This window comes from Trachemys scripta, chromosome 1 (assembly GCF_013100865.1).
Source record: "Trachemys scripta elegans isolate TJP31775 chromosome 1, CAS_Tse_1.0, whole genome shotgun sequence".
NCBI lineage: Eukaryota > Metazoa > Chordata > Testudines > Emydidae > Trachemys > Trachemys scripta.
The window spans coordinates 296,595,221-296,610,702 of NC_048298.1; the positions used below are offsets into that span (position 1 = coordinate 296,595,221).

The 15,482-nt window shown below is 38.9% G+C and overlaps 1 protein-coding gene across 14 annotated transcripts in view; it reads right to left on the reverse strand.

The window, feature by feature from the left end:
• NBEA (neurobeachin) overlaps positions 1–15,482 on the reverse strand; it is an 834,265-nt gene that overhangs the window by 133,979 nt on the left and 684,804 nt on the right. For all 14 annotated transcript variants that reach the window (XM_034758618.1, XM_034758629.1, XM_034758620.1 and 11 more), the window contains 2 exons: positions 11,312–11,427; positions 18–130 (listed from right to left, as the gene is read on the reverse strand). In XM_034758618.1, the coding sequence (XP_034614509.1) occupies positions 18–130; positions 11,312–11,427 (229 nt within the window). The remainder of the gene's footprint in view (positions 1–17; positions 131–11,311; positions 11,428–15,482) is intronic.

Consider the following 15,482-nt stretch of genomic DNA (forward strand, 5'->3'; position numbering starts at 1 on the left):
AAATGGTTGAAAATTACCTTTGAAAGATCTCTGAAGTTGCCTGGTAAGGTCAGGTCCAACTCCTCTGATTCGTAGTTCGTTAACACCCACGGAAATACAGGGTATTGGTTTAGATCATTGTATGTTCGTCCTGATGAAGAAAAAACAATCTTGTAAAAGTTATGAAATATTGCCTATTTATGCTACTGATAAACAATCCAGTAGTAAATTATCTTTATATTTGTTGTATCTTATGTTCCCAATTATCTGCTATTATATTAATACAGTTATCACCTGAAGGGAAAAACATGCTCCCAGTTGCATGTATGTGAATTAAAATTGAGAAGATAGCAGCCACATAGGTTATGTGTTAGAAGAAGAGATGAATGTTCAGAGGTGGCAAAAAAACAACAACCACATGCCACTTAATCCTATTTGATAGCCTCCATTAGTGACACTAAACAACATTCTTAAACATCTGTTGAAATTTAAAGTTGGAAAAATCATTTTTGTTTTCACATAAGTGTATCCGTTGTGAGGAGTGTGATACAGATGGTAAGTAACAAATAAAAGAAAGGGGTCCAAACTGTAAAGTTCAGAACTGGATCTAGTCTCTTCCAAAGTTTGGGAGTTTGAATCTCAGGTTTTGAGGTGTGGGCCCATCTCTCATAATACTGGTTTATCCTAAGGGTTAATTGCACTCCATCTCCCACGATGGTGGAGGGTGCCTTTCCTGAGAAACAGGTGAAATTCCATTGCAATGGTAGGAATGGGACTGGAGGTAAGTCTGGCACACTGCCTGCCCAGCATGAAGCCCTGTTCTAATGAGTTTTTTAACATAGTAGTGCAAAGGGAGTAGGAGATCCGCAAGGAGCTAGGAGGATCTGCTACTATGCAGATTCTCTTATCTTCCCACCACTAGGTGTGTATCTAAGCCCCATGGAGGCTCCTGCAGCCTGCAGGCTTAAGTAGCTTCTGCAAGGCAGCTCTGTGCTTGCTTCTCAATTCAGGGACAACTGCGCTCCACTCCTTGCCCCCAGTATATGTCCAGCATCCAGCCCATCTACTCAGGCTGGGTATTAGGCTCGTGATTTGAGCCTTAATAAATTATATATTAACCTCTACACGTTGGACTTAAAATCATAGAAGAACATTGTGGAGAACTATCTGGACTACATACACAAAGTAATGTCAATACCATACGCTGTAGTTTAATCTAAAGCATTGAATGGAAGGAGTGAAGGAAAGAGGGAGGGAAGGAGGAGGGTATGTATAGGTGTGCATGAGTGTGTTATAACCTAAGATATCAACCAAACTTCTATTACAATAATGTTGATCTGGGCATGGTGGCAAATGAGAACAGACACAGGAATGGATTTTAAGCAGCAGCCCACAACTTTATTAAAATTAATGTAGGGGAGGAGCCCTATCCTTCCTGTCACACATACTCTCACACACCAGGCACTTTAAATGGTTCCAGTGTGGAGGTTACAGGGCTCCTATCATATAATCCATAATTCAGGATAGCTTCTCGTCTGCCTATCCCAGGACTCAACTCGCTCATCTGAGACCTACCACCCTCACCCCCAATCTCACGAGTGGAACAGAGGGTATTAAAGGGGGACCTCATCTTGTGAAGATCAAGGTTTCCCCATAATCCATGAGCACAAGGCCCAACAGAAAAATCCTAGGTCTTTTACTTTTGGGAATCATTTAAACCACACTGGAAACTGACCACAAGTTGCGACGAACTAACGCTGCTACCACAAATTACTAAATCTTTATTCCTATTTAACTTAACTGCGCCTCCAGGATGCTGAGGGAGAACGGTTGCTGAAACAGAGCAAAGAGAGACTCCACATGGCCAGGATTAGGGTTTAAACTAACGAAAGGAGAGGGGCCAATCTGCTCCCTTTCTCCCACAGCTGGTCAATGATTAGCTAGAGACTCAGGAGGAAGAGGGAATACCCCTGCATCTCCCCAGTATGTATTCTCCTCCTCCCATCATCTGGAGCTGTCTCAGTCACCACCGGCCCTATCAAGTTTCCCATCTGTTGAGATGGGTGGGTGGAATTTGTTTTAATGTTACTTCCTAACTATTGTCAAGATTAAAAATCTCCTCAAAAAGACTGAACTTTACTCTAGCCCCAAAGCATCTCCTCCAAATCTAAGAAACAAATCCCCATTACCACAAGTAAGCAGTTCAAATTAGCAAAAGCAATTTGTAGATCCAATTTATAACAATAATTTGCAGTTAAAATCAATCAATTGGAAATTCTGAATGAATTGCCAACTAGAAGATGATAAATATGAAAGAACCTTATATCCATGTCAACTAGTAGCTAGTAGTAGTAAGAAAACCCTCAATTATATGAAACATTAAAAAAACCAAGTCTCTTAATCCTGCACCAGCTCCCATATTGACTTACTGAGAATCACATAATATGCAACATGATTCTTTAAAAAAAATCATGTAATAAATACACGTGTGTGTATGTATGTATTAAATTAACAGACTGAAATAACCTACGTTAACAATCCCCAGTCCTGCTGCAGATTTACAGCCCTGTCTCACTAACTGCTTCCTTCCAGATTCTGGACAGATTCCTGGGATACAAAACCCGGCACAGGGAAACACAGGCTTCCTTGTTCTGGGCAGTTCTACAGAAAAATCATGTCTGCTTTAGTGAAATATAAAACTTTCATTGCTCCACAAACACCCTATATTTTCAATGAATGTTGATGAACAACAAGTATGTCTCTATTTTTACATACAGTCTCACTGATACCAATAAAAGTAGGTATTAACAGTTTTTGTGTTATTTTGTACTTTTAATAAATCAGTGTTATATCAGAAAATATAAAATTAATTTAGCTACAAATAGAAATTGGAAAGGAAAATTGATCTAATGCCTATATATGTGCAATGTACAAATAAAGAGGAAATAAATACAAATATAGTTCTCACATAATCTCAACAATTACTACATCAGTGAATATATGCTCTGATAAGACTCCTAGAGCAGCTGAACATTTATCAAACATATGATTCAAGGAGCATACAGGAATTATCAGCATAAAGGAGAGAGGGGAAAGGTGCTCAGTGGCTAAAGCACAGGAGTGAGTATTAATAGTCTTAGTTTTTCCTCCCTGCCTTTGCCAAAGTTTTGAAACAACACCCTGGTATATAGTTGCTTGACTTTACTGTGCCCTCATTTTCCACATTTGTAAAACGGGATATTAATTTCTCCTCCCTAAAAGGGTTTAATTAATTAATATTTGTAAAGCTCTTGGAGATCCTCAAATGAGAACATAGGAACATAAGAGTGGCCATACCGGGTCAGACCAATAGTCCATCTAGCCCAGTATCCTATCTTCCAACAGTGGCTGGTGCCAGGTGCTTCGGAGGGAATGAAAAGAACAGGCAATCATTGAGAGATCCATCTCCTATTGTCCACTCCTAGCTTTTGGCAAAGTAAACAGAAGCGAGGGGCACTGAGAGAATGGGGTTGCCATTGATGGACCTATCCTCCATGAACTTATCCAGTTCTTTTTGGAAACAAGTTATAGTTTTAAAAGAAAGGTGCTGTAGAACTGCAAAGGATTTTATTATTTTAAAATAAATGTGCTGATGTTGTATTCCCATATCATAATCTTGATTGAGGCCAATGGGACTACTTGCATGAAATAGTTAGCAGTTTGAGCCTGATGTTGGGCCATCACAGGAATCTTTCTCCCTGCTTTCCTCTGAACTCTCTGTACTTCAATACTACTGTACGGGTTGTTCTTTCATAAATGAAGAGGAGTATAATAATGCATATCATAAAGCAACTCAAGGAGCAAGACTACAATAAATGATAAAATATTTAAAATAAAATAATTTAACTATTGAATACATAAAATCACTCATATAATTTATTCTAACATTTATTTATACATATTCACTGAGAGGTAGTATGGCCTAGTGGATTAAGAAAAGAATCGTAAATCAGGAGACCTGGGTTATGACTTGCCGTGTGGTTTTGGGCAAGCCACTTAATCTTTTTTTGTTTGTTTCTGATCTGTAAAACAGGGAGGATAATATTTCTGTCTCACCCTCTCTCTGGTGTGTTGTATTAATTAGTTAATATTTGTAAAGTAGTTGAATATATAAAATACTATATAAACACTAACCATGGCTGATATAAATGTTGTTATTTATAAAAGGTTATTCAATATTCATTCAACAATTTTATACTATTAACATATAAAATAAATTGGATAAATGAATGTTAATATACATTGTGACTGTAGACATAGTATGTACAAGATGTTATAGGGTACTGTATTTATGGATATCTGGATGGACAACAGTGATTTAGTGATATTATGGGATTATATATCCATAATTCTAAACATGCATAAATATCACTCAACTCCACAAGGAACAGTCTCCTGATTGATTTTGATCCTGCTATTATCATTTACTGACTATAAAGAGCAGACAATATTTCATCATAATACCACTTGTTTGGTGTTTGTACATAAGAATTGCCACTGTTTTGTTGAATAATTATAAAACATAAACCTGTACTGCTTTTGGTAGACATTGTACCTTTTCAGCAGTTGCAGATTTTTCACCAGCTAAGCTTTTAGAGATTAATGTTAAAGACTGAATATTAAATATTGCAAGCCTATGACACTAATCTACTTGAACAATAGAACTGAGGTACAGTAAATGAGATCTCAGAAATACTGGATATGTTTCTTTATTAAAAAAAACTTTTTAATTAAACCATCCAATTTAATGTTTTTATATGGCACTTTAGTTTTGAAGGTAAAGTGATCTAGAGACAGCTGACAAAGAAATTATAACTGCAATTCCGTGGTGAAAATGTTAATGACAGCAAAATATTGTTTAATTAGATGATTGCAGCATCTGGATTAACACTCTTTAAGAGCGATGTTCCTGTGCTTGTCTGCTTCTTCACACTTTACAGACATTTTGTCATCTCTAGGTCATTAGGAAAGAATTTTTAATGATTTTTCTAGAAGCAAGCAGTTCGAGTTACATCTAATTAGATGACAATAATAAGCCCAACACATGCAGTAGCTAAATATATACATAATTAACCAGTGAGGGCTTGTACATCACAGGATAAAAAAGTGGAAAATGCTAAACAGGAGAAAAGAAGAGGAAGGGGGTAGAAGTTGGTCTACATTCATTACCTGGATGTACCATTTTCCCCCACAAACCTTCAAAAAAGAATAATCCCCAGTCTTTACAGGAAATCATTTAAAAGGAACTCTGTACATAAGTACTCCCCATATTTGTTAGAAGACAAGGCATACAGAGATTTTTTTTTAAATGTACGGTAATTTACATACCTTAAAAAAAGCAGAAATTAGTTAAAAGTCTGGGAATTAGATTTCAAATTTAATACGTTAAAGCCTGAGCACCACAGAGAGACCACAGCACAGATTTGTAGTTATAACACTCTCTCCCCAACTCTGATTCTTGTATCTTACTGTTTTCTGATTATTTGAAAGGTTCTCCCACCTATATTCTTACCATGTAAGAATAGTAAGAAAAGACTTTTTTGTGTGTGTGTATCATCTAGAGTGTTCAGTTTACACACATTCTGTTAATATATCATAAGGCCTTTTTTCCTGTGAATCTGGAGAAAGAACACCAAGTCAATTAGCATAGTTACTACTCCTTCAAAACTAAGGAATCCTTGAGAAGGGGTTGGAGGGAGTTTGACCAGGAAGGCTTATGTCTACAAAACTAGGACAAAAACCAGGGGCACGTATAAAACTGAGACTGATTGATAAATAGCAGAGTGCAGTGTTTACCTTTGGAGAAAAAAATCCAAACTCCCTTAAAAAAAAAACAAAAAACCCCCCAGAGCTGTAAGCATGATGAAATATGCTCAAGTCAGAAGAGAGGGCAGGGAAGAGGTGAAGACCTTAAAAATGAATAAAACGTCAAGAAAATAGGCGGCTTGGAGGTTACAAAGACAGGTTGAAACAAGATGTTTTGAGATTTTAGAAAATGAAGAGGGCAATTTTGAATTGAATTTCCAGAGGGACAGGAAGCCAGAGAAAGTTATGGAAATCACGTGTCCTTGAATGCGAGTGCTCTGGACCACTTAGGCTTAGAGAACAGTGATTTAGGAAGAGAGAACTACAATAGTTGACACAGACAGTGATTAAGGTCTGAGTAAAGATTGTAAGAGAAGCAGAGTTAAAGATGAAAGTGGACAGTGTTTCAGAGGAGGCGATAGGCAGACTTACAGATAAGAAATAAAGTGGCACAATGAAGGCGTTTCAACAAAAAGTAATCAGTATATGAAGGATTGATAAGGAAATTATGCAATAGCTAGGAACTGAGAATGTGAAGACAGGCATATTGTTTCATCAGGGAGAGAGTTGAGGATCAAGTTGTAGATTTTGGTGTTTGGTTCAGTGATTCTGTTGCAGAGACAGCAACCAATTATCCAAAGCTAACAGTATTACAAGTGGGCAAAGGAGATCTTATGTAAAAGGCAGAGTCACAGATGTCAAGAGAAAGGAAATGGGTTTGTGTCAGAAATCCCACTGGTGAATGTATCCAGCAGTTCCCAAGGCTACTGTGTTTGAATGATGGCAATGAAGGATAATATGAGAACATGTGGATGATTTCTTATGGTTTCATAAGGTGCTAGATGCCAAAATTGGTATAATGGCAGGAAGAACGATAAGCTACAAAAGAGTGGACAAAAATACTTGCTAGTTGAAATCTATTGTTTGTGAGAAGACGAAATATAACCAAAAGAGCTGTGAACTATTTACCAGGATACAATTTGGCAAACATCCATGCCACTTAAGTGGCTAACGTGTGACTCAGATGAAAAGAACAAGTCAGTTAGCAGATGCACAGTGACAGAAAAAAAGAATTAATGGGGGGTATATCTCTCAGTGGTTAAAGATGAGGATATTAAACAGGATGGTGCCATTTACACAAACAGCTAATGGTCTAAAACTAGCCCATCACTGTCTGCATGAACATTCTGGGTAAAAAAGCTTACACCTTTAAAACAAATATTTCATATTTGGTTCCACTGTGAAGGACTATATATCTAAAAGTAAAAGAGAGTGTTAGAAATCACACTTTCAGAGAGAAAGCAAATAAAATATGCAATGTCTCTATTTACCAAGACATCATCTTTACCGCAAGATTTTATAATTATATTAAATGTTCCAAAGTTGCCTATGAAATTGCACACACCACATTTTGTTTTAATTGACTGACTCACAGAGCTTGTTGAAGGTGCTCTCCTGCCAGCATTGTATATCCCTTTTGCTTGAACCTTGTGCATTTGGACAGTTATCATCTCTACTGTTTTCAATGTAGGGAAAATGTTTTGTAGGCAAGTGCATTCCTATATGTTTTTAAGTCTATAGTTTCTTTTTGAACTGAGCAGTTGATTAGTCTGTCAAAGATAAATTTTATTCTCTCTTTCAAGACATAACATTGAGAACATTCTATGAGCAGCAGAAGAGAAGGCAGAGAATATAACCGCTTTTGGACCTGAAATGTATTCTGTAAATTAACAGTTTTGCTACTTACTAAATGAACTTTCAAAATGTAAGAAAGCAAGATAAATATGATTTCACAATGATGCAGATGCATTTGTGGTTTTTCATATGTATTTTGCATGGAAGGCCGCGCCTATTTCATAATAATGTTGCACCATTTGACAGCTGTTATAGAAGAGATTAAGAAGATTTATCATGTCGCAAGAGTTATAGGACTATAAGAGGTGATAGGACTACAGTGTATGAAGGCTGGAATGAGCCATTTTCAACAAAGAAAACACTAGTATTTGCTCCCAGCCCTGTAGGAGGGATCTGGCATTTTCTTAGGTACCTTTGTGGGGGGGAGGGGGCTAGGAGACAATATGGTGGTATCACATTTCCAGCACAGCACAAAGGCTAACATTACTCAACTTGGAAAAGTGATTAGAGAATTTGTAGATCATTAAGAAAGACTCTGGCAGTAGTTCCAACCAATGCAGACAGGTTTCAGAGAAGGAGCAGCTTTAATTAATGTTCTGCATGAAACGGGAAAGCTCCTCAAACATTAATTGCTTAACACCCTATTCACATCCTACTCTGGGTAGTGTGCACAGGAGCTAATGAAGGGAACTCATTTAGCATAACATGCATTATGGTCTTCTTTGAATCCTTTACTAATCAGCACATTGGCTCCCCACGTGAAAAATACAAATTGTGTTAACATGTGTGGCATCAAGACGTCATCAGCAAGGGTGAGAGAGTTAAGAAATACATTAGTCAATCTAAGATTGACCAAAAGGATCAGGAAACATAGCTTATCTTCTTCTGAAGACCTAGATCTTTACACAGGTTGGGCAATATTACATGCGGATGAAACATCCCTTATCTAAATTTTAGTTTGAATGTCTGTTACAGAAAGGCTTAATTAAAGTTGGATATTAATCATCAAAGTGTGGGAAACATTTGGTTAGACAAGAAGCACTGAATCTACTGCACAGTGAGATTGTGAGGCTATGTCAACACTGGCAACTGAACGAAAAAACTTTTGTCTTTCAGAGGTGTTAACCCTTCCCCCCCCACTCTGCAGCAAAACTTTTGTCTTTCAACAAGCACCAGTGTGAACAGTGCATTGTCGTCAGGAGCGCTCTTCTGCTGACAAAGCAGATTCCACTAGTTGGGGGTGGACATTTTTTGTCTACAGGAGAGCCGACAAACGGCACCTACACTGCATGACTTTTAGTGGCATGGTTGAAGAGACACAGCCATGTCACTAAAAGCTGTGTAGTGTAGACATAGCCTGAGGCAGACAAAATTTGCAAGCTTTCAGAAATCTGATGAGTTCACAGCTGGGTGAGTACAGGTGTGTCACATCACAAAAAGACACCATCAAAGTAGCGATCAATTCTGTGTTCAAAAAAAGGAAAGAAGAAGACAACAGAAGCACACAGACAAGCAAAAATAAGAAAAACAAACCAGTATTTCTTCAAATCTTGCATTCAGTAGCAGCTGGGTATCTAGAGTGTAAATGTAGGGCCACACTGTTACAAGGGAGTTGAATGATGTGAAACCAATTACAGAGAAACCTTCCTTAAGTCCCCACCCAAATGACTAATAAAAAAAACCTGTCTAGCTGAGGTAGTCTTTAACTACAGGTTAAATAACAACTTTACTGGAAATCCTTGGGATACTTTAAAAAGGTCGTTGAAGTTTGGAGCTTGTCTACTGAGGAAGACAACTGTCAGTATAAGTATCACTGTGATTTCTATACCACTTCAGACATAATCATGTCATCCAAGTCTAGATGTGTTGGTGATATCTGTAAGCATAAATGAGTGGGAATTTCAAAACTGATTAATAATGTACAGTGATTTATCAAGAATATGCTTTAAAAAGGAGCTTTGGAGTGTGTCCCCTATCATTCTTTGACAGGGTAACAAGCCTTGGGTATGGGGGGGAAGCGGTAGACATGGTATATCTTGACTTTAATAAAGCTTTTGATTCCATCTCGCATGACCTTCTCATAAACAAACTAGGGAAATGCAACCTAGATGGAGCTACTATAAGGTGGGTGCAAAACCGGTTGGAAAACCGTTCCCAGAGAGTAGTTATCAGTGGTTCACAGTCATGCTGGAAGGACATAACGAGTGGGGTCCCGCAGGGATCAGTTCTGGGTCTGGTTCTGTTCAATATTTTCATCAATAATTTAGATAATGGCATGGAGAGTACACTTATAAAGTCTGCAGACGATATCAAGCTTGGAGGGGTTTCAAGTGCTTTGGAGGATAAGATTAAAATTCAAAATGATCTGGACAAACTGGAAAAATGGGCTGAAGTAAATAGGATGAAATTCAATAAGGACAAATGCAAAGTACTCTATTTAGGAAGGAACAGTCAGTTGGACACATACAAAATGGGAAATGACTGCCTAGGAAGCAAGTATCAGAGGGGTAGCCATGTTAGTCTGTATCCACAAAAAAAAAATGAGGAGTCCGGTGGCACCTTAAAGACTAACAGATTTATTTGGGCATAAGCTTTTGTGGGTAAAAATCCACTTCTTCAGATGCATGGAGTGAAAATTACAGATACAGGCATAAATATATATTGTCACATGGAGAGAAGGGAGTTACCTTACAAGTGGAGAACCAATGTTGAAGGCCAATTCAGGGGTGGATGTGGTCCACTCCCAATAATTGATGAGAAGGTGTCAATACCAAGAGAGGGAAAATTGCTTTTGTAGTGAGCCAACCACTCCCAGTCCCTATTCAAGCCCAAATTGATGGTGTTAAGTTTGCAAATAAATTGTAGCTCTGCAGTTTCTCTTTGAAGTCTGTTTTTGAAGATTTTTTTTTGTTGAAGAATGGCCACTTTTAAATCTGTTATTAATGTCCAGGGAGATTGGCCTGAGGAACATATTAGGGAGGACCATCTCAAGCATGAAAATGAAAACTAAGTCAAGTGGTGTGTCAACTGCAACACTGGAGTACAAAGTGACGTTGATATGCTCGGTGGAGTTAATTTTATTCCCAATTAGAGCTCATTGGTGTGGGATACATGAGAAAGTTCCCCTATGGTGAGATTCATGAGCAATTTATATGATATGCTGCTGGAGAAATAACAATGACCAATGTTCGGTACATTTTTTGTATATCATTCAGAAAGATGCATCTTTTTTACATTTCAAATCACTCTGGTTACCAATGTATAGAAAACAGGAAGATGGAAGTGGGATTGCCACAATTACTGTTTAATTAGTGACAAATGCCAGAAAAATTCTTATTTTACTAATAAAGAATGGATATCTATGGAAGTTATTTCTCATTTTAAATACCTAATCTGATATTATAATTCAGTACAAAGAACTAAAAGAGAAAAGATGCTGTAAACTAATCATACCACAATCCAGGTGACAACCGTACTAGGCGGAATACTGTTGTTATTCTGCTGTCTAGTTGCTGTTGCTGAGAATGACGAAGTAGCGAAATTACATTTTCCCATTATTATTTCCAGACACTCTCTGGCAATGGTTTGTTGACTCTAATAAAGCTTCAGACAAAGCTGTCAGCAGAGGAAATGGCAGAAGCAGAGCAAGGAACAACCTTCACAACAATAAATGAATCTAAACCCTCAGTGATAGGTTGTGCATTTTCTGATAAAATTTAATGCGAGTGTTTCAGAATCTATCATAAAACTGCAGCTGAATTCCAGAGGGATAAATATATTCTATCAAGTCACGGTACTCAAGATTTTGACAAACATAAACATATTATGAGGGATTAAAGAGTTAGAACCTTACCTGCTATAGTATTGAGGAACATCAAGTATTCAAAGTTAGAAATCTCCCGTCGCTGCCAGCGCTGAGTCATGTTGGAGGACTTATAAAGCTGTCTGGGAGTGGCCAGAGATATTCTCCTGGGAATTAAATGTAAAGAATGTTTATTTTAAGAGACTCGTTAAATGTTAAAATACAGAGCAAACTTATTGGTAGGATTTACTTGACAGTGTCTCAAAGCCTTTTTATTTTGTTTAATGAAGTCAACAAAACACTACCACTCTTATTTGAACAATGAATATTTATTATATAAAAATCTCTATATATTTTATTTTAGCAGTGCTATAGCATTGCTAAAAATGCTAAACCCTCTGAGCCTTGGTTTTCCAGTTTTAAAATAGGATAATACTATTGCCATATATCACAGGGTTATTTTGAGGATAAATACATTAAGGTGAATGAAAGATGGCTTGGAGTGCAATATATTCCAGAACCACAGATGGAGGATATTTACACACCAATGAAGTTAGTGAATCCCCTCCCTGCAGCCTGCCTATCCCTGCTTTCAACCCCAACAAGCTCCAAGAACACCAGAGACTTTATCTTATATTTACTGTAATGGGGGCAGGATTTGTTGAGGAAAGAAAAGAGGGGGCTATGGAAGAAGGCAGGAATTATTCCTTTTAGCTGTTGGAGTTAACCGAATTCAAAATTAAGAGTAGTGGTTTGCTTGCAAAGCCTGAGAATTGAATTCAGGGCAAGCATTTATTAATTTATTGTTATTATTTCTTCTTATTATTATTATTATTAAACTTTTATGCTGTGGTAGCATCCACAGCCCAATTCAGATTCAGAGCCCTATTGTACAACACATTGTACAGACAGAGTTAGACACAGTCACTGTCCCAAACAGAGTTACCAAAGTATACATTTTAGCTCCAATACACAGCCATAATAACCCCCACATTTATGACTTCCAGACTTTATTACTGAGATTCCTATCTAGTAATGAAGCTACACCTCATAAAGCTCTATATGTCTATAGTCAGAACTCTGGTGTGGTTCCCACTGCCAGGAGAAATATGCTAGCACTCATTGCCAAAAATTGTAGTGTAGCCATGGTAGCAAAGGCAGCAGCTTGGGCTAGCTAGCCATCCAAGAACAGACTCATGGGGTCTGGACAGGTTTGTACTCAGAGCTGCTACTCCCTCCTGCTGCTGCATGTGCTACTGCAGCTACACTATTTTTAGTGCACTAGCTCGATGAGAGCTAGTGCACATATGTCTCCTCAAGCTGGGAATCACACCCCAGCTCCTAGTGGAGACATATACTCTAAATGGTATAAAACATAGCAGCCCATCAGCTTAGCAACACATACAGGTTGCCACCATTAATAGTCAAGTCTGAAATCTCTGTGCCTCCATAGGAATAATGCTAGCTGTCTAAGAGATCGCTTTGCGCTCCATAAGCTCCATGAGCATGAACGTCCACAACAGCTACATTTCAACAGAAAAATAAAAATTGTTGACTAAAAGGGGGAGATTTGAGAGTGCAGGAAACAGAACTTTCACAGCAGCTTGACCAAGTCTCTGGAACTTACTCCTACAAAAGAGTGTTTGTGTACGTCACCACTTTCAAATTTAACTCAATACTCCTTTCTTTGACTTAATTTGTCTTGAATAAGTTCTTTACATACGCAGATACACACGCTCTTTCACACAGAAACAAATAAATCCTATAAACTAAGCAAGCTATGTCTCCTACAAGCTAGAAAGGAAGAATGAGAATGTTATTTCTATTCTTAAATACTTTGGAAATGCTCAGATATTACAGTTCTAAGGCCCATATTAATAACTAGGCATATGGAAATATTGTGTACATATATTTTACAAGTGAAGAATATAATTATGTATTTACAGATCTCTAAAATGAAGATATTGCTACTTGACAAAATATACCTTTTAGAAATACAGTATGATCACATTTATGATAGACCATTTTATGGTACTGACCTCAACCTTAGCTATATTGGCCCCTGGCTTTATGGGTGTTTGCATAAGTTTATACTTAGGGACTTTTATATTACAATTTGTGACATCTAGGCCCTTTTGGACACAGTTTAGTATATGGATTCTTGACTCAAACACTAATATCATCTCTGCTACTGTAAAGAGTCCTGCTCAGAGATTTCTCAGTCTGTAGATGGCTGAAATAATAGTCCATAATGGTGCCAAAGGAACCAGTCAGGCCTAAAGATGTTAATTTAGCTAATGTGTATTCAGGCTTATGTGTATGCTGCCCTTTTAAAGGAACAAGAGGCAAAAAACTCAAAAAATTCAGTGCTGCCAAGTCAGCAGAACATCTATTATTTATTCTATTAAGTTGAGGAGCATCCGGATCCACGAGCAATTCCTGGATAGTGTCCATGTGGAGACAGCTGAGGTAGCTGTCCCAGTACACAGGACTGCTGACACACCACTGGTGGAAGAGGAGATGGCTCATGGTGGACACTGGCAGCTGGTTACTTCTGGCAGCGGGCAGTGCACCACCCCTGCCCCGAACCCTCCCACCGTGGTAATAGGTAACCGTTATGCTCTTCTTGATACAGGAGAGAAGGAATCACCCCCTACAGTAGAGGAGGAGAAGCCTCGTACCCCTAAGGCTGGGAGGTCTGCTGCCACTACTGCGAATAGAAACGTAGGGTAGTGGTGGTCGGAGATTCTCTTCTGAGGGGGACGGAGACACGAATCTGTCGCCCTGACATTTCATATCGGGAGGCATGCTGCCTGCTGAGGGCCCGTATCTGAGACGTTACAGAGGCATTGTCGAGGATTATCCAGCCCTCTGACTACTACCCCATGCTACTCATCCATGTGGGCACAGATGATACTGCGAGGTGTGACACTGAGCGGATCAAGAGCGACTACAGGGCTCTGGGAGTATGGGTGAAGGAGTTTGGAGCACAGGTGGTATTCTCTTCGATTCTTCCTGTCAAAGATAGGGGCCCGGGCAGAGACAGGTGCATTGTGGAGGTGAATGCCTGGCTGTGAAGATGGTGTTGCCAGGAGGGCTTTGGCTTCCTCCACCACGGGATGCTATTCCAGGAAGGACTGCTAGGCAGAGATGGCGTTCACCTTTCGAGGAGGGGAAAGACCCTATTTGGACACAGACTGGCTAACCTAGTGAGGAGGACTTTAAACTAGGTTCGACGGGGACAGGTGAGCAAAGCCCACAGGTAAGTGGGGAACATGAAGACCTGGGAGATGGGTCGGAAATAGGAAGGAACGTGGGCCATAATGGCAGAGAGAAAGGAGGGTCAGGGCAAAACTGGGAGGCAAGATAAAATCAGTATCTTAGATGCCTATATACAAATGTGAGAAGTATGGGTAATAAGCAGGAAGAACTGGAAGTGCTAATAAATAAATACAACTATGACATTGTTGGCATCACCGAAACTTGGTGGGATAACACACGATTGGAATGTTGGTGTGGATGGGTACAGCTGGCTCAGGAAAGATAGATAGGGAAAAAAGGGAGGAGGTGTTGCCTTACATATTAAAAATGTACACACTTGGACTGAGGTGGAGATGGACATAGGAGACGGAAGTGTTAAGAGTCTCTGGGTTAGGCTAAAAGGGGTAAAAAACAAGGGTGATGTCATGCTAGGAGTCTACTACAGGCCACCTAACCAGGTGGAAGAGGTGGATGAGGCTTTTTTTAAACAAATAAAATCATCCAAAGCCCAAGATTTGGTGGTGATCGGGGACTTCAACTATCCAGATATATGTTGGGAAAATAACACAGCGGGGCACAGACCATCCAATAAGTTCTTGGACTGAACTGCAGACAACTTTTTATTTCAGGAGGTTGAAAAAGCTACTGGGGGGAAGCTGTTCTAGACTTGATTTTAACAAATAGGGAGGAACTCGTTGAGAATTTGAAAGGAGAAGTCAGCGTGGGTGAAAGTGATCATGAAATCATAGAGTTCACAATTCTAAGGAAGGGTAGAAGGGAGTACAGCAAAATAGAGACAATGGATTTCAGGAAGGCAGATTTTGGTAAGCTCAGAGAGCTGATAGGTAAGGTCCCTATTGGGTCCAGTTTGGGACTCAAAACTGAGGGGAAAAACAACTGAGGAGAGTTGGCAGTTTTTCAAAGGGACACTATTAAGGGCCCAAAAGCAAGCTATTCCGCT